This window comes from Plasmodium vivax, genomic scaffold, assembly GCF_000002415.2.
Source record: "Plasmodium vivax scf_4366 genomic scaffold, whole genome shotgun sequence".
NCBI classification, from domain to species: domain Eukaryota; phylum Apicomplexa; class Aconoidasida; order Haemosporida; family Plasmodiidae; genus Plasmodium; species Plasmodium vivax.
The window spans coordinates 1-4,184 of NW_001851987.1; the positions used below are offsets into that span (position 1 = coordinate 1).

The 4,184-nt window shown below is 22.3% G+C and overlaps 1 protein-coding gene across 1 annotated transcript; it reads left to right on the forward strand.

Moving 5' to 3' along the window:
- Window positions 1-2,226: 2,226 nt before the first annotated feature.
- Window positions 2,227-3,539, forward strand: PVX_009090 (variable surface protein Vir14-like; the record flags this gene model as incomplete). Its single annotated transcript, XM_001612480.1, has 3 exons — window positions 2,227-2,257; window positions 2,435-3,267; window positions 3,390-3,539. 3 exons carry the CDS (start codon window positions 2,227-2,229, stop codon window positions 3,537-3,539), a joined length of 1,014 nt encoding a protein of 337 aa, XP_001612530.1.
- Between the last annotated feature and the right edge of the window lie 645 nt (window positions 3,540-4,184).

Sequence of the window (4,184 nt, forward strand, 5' to 3'; positions counted from 1 at the left end):
TGTGTATAAGTATAATAGAAAATTATCTTTATTTATGGAAGAATTTATAAACGATTATTACAATAAGAATAAAAGTAAATATCAAAAAATTCTACAAGAATGTAAAAGTAATACTAACTCAAAACCATATTGTGAATTATATAATAAATGGAGCGTTGAATATAAAAACAATTTCTCCTTAATTGAAGATAATCCAAAGAGTTACATTAAGAAACAAGAATAATACATTAGCAATTTATCATCATTAGGATTCTTAGTATTGAAAGCAAAAGCAATGTTTCTGGATTCCGAAGCAATGTCTAGATTCTCACCGACAATTATGTCCACAATGGTAGCAATTATTGTGTGTTTTTTCTTTCTGTATAAGGTTCTTAAAAATTATATTTAAAAAATGTATACACATTAAAAATTATAATTATAATGTTTTAATAATAAAAATTTATATAGAGTGCTTATATTAATATTTGATAATTTTCTCCATTATTAGCTTACATCTATTAGTTCTATTTTTCGTAAGGAAAAAAAAAGAAAAAAAATACCACTATTTTTTCCAGAAAGAAGAGTACAAGAAGTAAAAGATGATGATAATCGGCATATGAATGTCAAACATAAAAGAGGAAAAATTCGTTTTTCCTATCAACCATCATAAAACCTATTCATAAAGTTAATACTCAATTGTAATTGTGTAAAAATATATATGTATTCATGCAAAATTAAATTCCTATATGTGCGGTTTTTTAAAAATAAAAAATTAAAAGGAATTTAATAAATATTGATAAACATTTTTAAAATACTTCGAATTTTATATATAATTTTTTTTGTCATTTGATAAAATCAGTTTAGTTTTTAAATCTTTTGTTTCTGTGACGATATGAATCACATATGTTTTTTGTGATACATACTTTTTACTGTTTATGTAAGTTATATAAACAAATAATTTTTTTGTATTTTTATAAAACAAATAAATTTTCATTTATAATAACATTTCCAATTATAAATTTTCATATACAAAATAAGTAATAAATAGGTATTTTTATATACAAATATATGAAGTATAAGTTCAAATTATTTTATTTTATCAAAACATACCAACCCTTACTATGATAATAAAATAAATTATGGATAAAAGGGAGTAATCAACCTTTAAGTCATCTATTTTAATAGAACTAAATTAATTCATCATAAAATTTTATGAATTTATATTTAATTAACTTTTTAATTAATTTAACAAAATATAATATTACATATGCTCAATCATTGAAATTATAAATGCACAGCAAATGATAATGTAATTAAATATATATTATATTAAAATTATAATAATGAAGTATAATTAATAATTAATATACCATGTTAATAATAAACGCAAAATGTAACAATAGTGGAGTGAATGGATAATTGAACATTAAATTTGCTATGACAAATTTCACACTATTTATATACGTAAAAACGTCATAGAGATCAATATCCATAAAATTAAAAAAATTTCGAAATTATTTGTAATATAACTCAATGTTTATATATTCTTTAACAAATTTATGGTGAAAAAATAATTCTTTGTAAAACTCTACATCACATAAATAATCTAGAATTTACTGTAAATTATTATCTTTTTCCTAGTGAACTATTTATATTTGATTTAAATATATTATGTAGTTTCAGTTTTAAATGTGCACTTTAAGTTAGCTAAGTGATAAATATTAACATAACAATGCATATCTAATATGTGAATAAAGATCAATCACATTTTTGGCATAAATATTTTTCTTTGTTTATGTAAAAAAATACATATCATGCGTGTTATTTTATTACTCTTTGGAAATCTTTTCTTTATAATGCTGAACAAACATAAAATTCTTTTATATTATGGTCAAAAACAAAATATACCAAAGTTAAAACATAATTTACTTTTGACTAAACTATAATGCCAAAATAAATAAACACCTATATTTTAAAATTAATTATTTGTAAATAAAATACTATTATTTTTTTCTAATACTATAATATTAATCAGAATATACGTTAATTTTTATGAAAATATAAAAGGGTGAATAATATATAAATACACTTTTTTTTTATATGACATAACTAAAATATTTTAAAAATTAATTTTATTAAATTTAGTGCGTTATAATAGGTGTTTTATAATAAAATTCTTGTATTTAAACAAAATATATACAATAATATAATTATTGAACATTCTTTTATTTTCATTTTATCGTGATAATGTCAGGTGCTGGTACTAAAGGAGATCTTGGTGTAATTTAAATTTTCATTTACTTTGATACATAATAGAGCATTCAACGTTATTTTAAAATTGTAAATCGATTAAAAAATTAAAACAAATTTTTCACAAGATAAATATTTTTACATAAATTTTACATACTTTTCAATTATGGGTTCTCATAGACAAACTCAAATGTATTAACCTCAGAACAATTTTATAATAATTTGGATAGGGAACATGAGGATTTAACTAATTATATTAAACATTGTGACAAAATAAAGTGGGGTAAAAAAGAAAAAGAAGTGAAAGAAATTTGTACAAAGTTTATAAGATATTTAGAAACATCTAAAGTGTTAAATGTTGAAAAACCTAAACACGATATTTGCATTCTTTTGAATTATTGGTTATATGATAAATTAACTAAAATTTTTGGAGTTGAAAATAATTTAGATAATATTAGAGTTGCTTTTGGTAATTTTCAGCGTATATGGAGTATACATTATTACTATTCAAGCAGGATTAATCATAATAAGTGTAACCCTAATTTCGAAACTGATAATCACAAAGATTGGGAAAATAGAAAAAAATTGTACGATTATTATGTTGATTATAATGACCTTGATTATCTGGCTAAATTCAATGATAATGAATGTAAATATTATAGACAAATTAAAGATAAAATATCACTATATGAATACTTTGAAGAAGAGTGTTCACCAAAAAAAAGCAATTGTCCAGATTTCTATAACCAGTGCCTGCCTTATAATCCAAAGAATGTGTTACATACACTGAAATGTTATAATCAAATTCCAGAAGAAAAATCTCCAGCATCAGCATATTCTGCAAAAGAGAGTTCTTCGCATAATCCAACACAAGAGTCACAATTTAGAGCCGTTGGAAGTGCTTCTCGGCTACAAGAAGATTCAGCAAATACTGAAGACACACCCTCAACATCTCAATCATCCGATATTAAAACAAAAGTTGCTAATTCAGTTCTTGGCGCAGCTCCAGTTTTATTTACTGCCACTATGTTATATAGAGTATATACACATTTTATCAACATATATCAATGTAATACGAACTTGTAAAAAACTTGCTTTACATGTACAACAACAATAAGCTAATGTATTACATATCTATATTTTGATTTCATACATACTAGTACACACCCTTAGGTCCCTGGATTCGCAAGCTCCGTGGAATCAACACAAATAGTATGAACGCCATGGATGGATTTTCACCTTATACACAAGAAACAGGCGATATATTTTCTGACGAATCAGCCAACTATATATCTTATCAACCTATATAAATTTTATTATTATAAAATAACAATATTAATTGATTTAAGGTAACTAATATTAAGACTCGCATATATTGAGTCCACATCAAGTTAAGCCTGACAAAAGGATAAAAAATAAGAATAATAAATGAGTTATAAATGAAAATATTAAAAAAACAATAATATAACAATAGGACCAAAAAGTTGATATCAAAATGTCTAAATTGTTAATATATTATATTCCGTATTTTTATAACAATGCTATTTCATTTGAAAGACACTCCACTTCGACATTGGAATAAATTATTTCATCTCTCCGTATTACAATGCTTAATTTACGAATAAATGTACAATTGATTAAAATGCATATTAATTTATACGTGCAAATAGTATTTTATTTTTTTTGCACTTACTAACAGCATTACATTTAAATGGTATAATTGCCGTAATATCATAAATTTATACCCCATATAAAAATATATTATAGAAATATTTAATTTAATCCATATAAGTTCTTAATAGGTGAAAAATAAATAAGTAACATCAATATCACATTCATTTTACATATTTGTCATTTAATAAAAATCAAAAAATATAAAAGAAAAATATATAACTCTTTAAATACAAAATAATAAAAAATATATATATCAATAAAACAAATTTTAAATATTTATT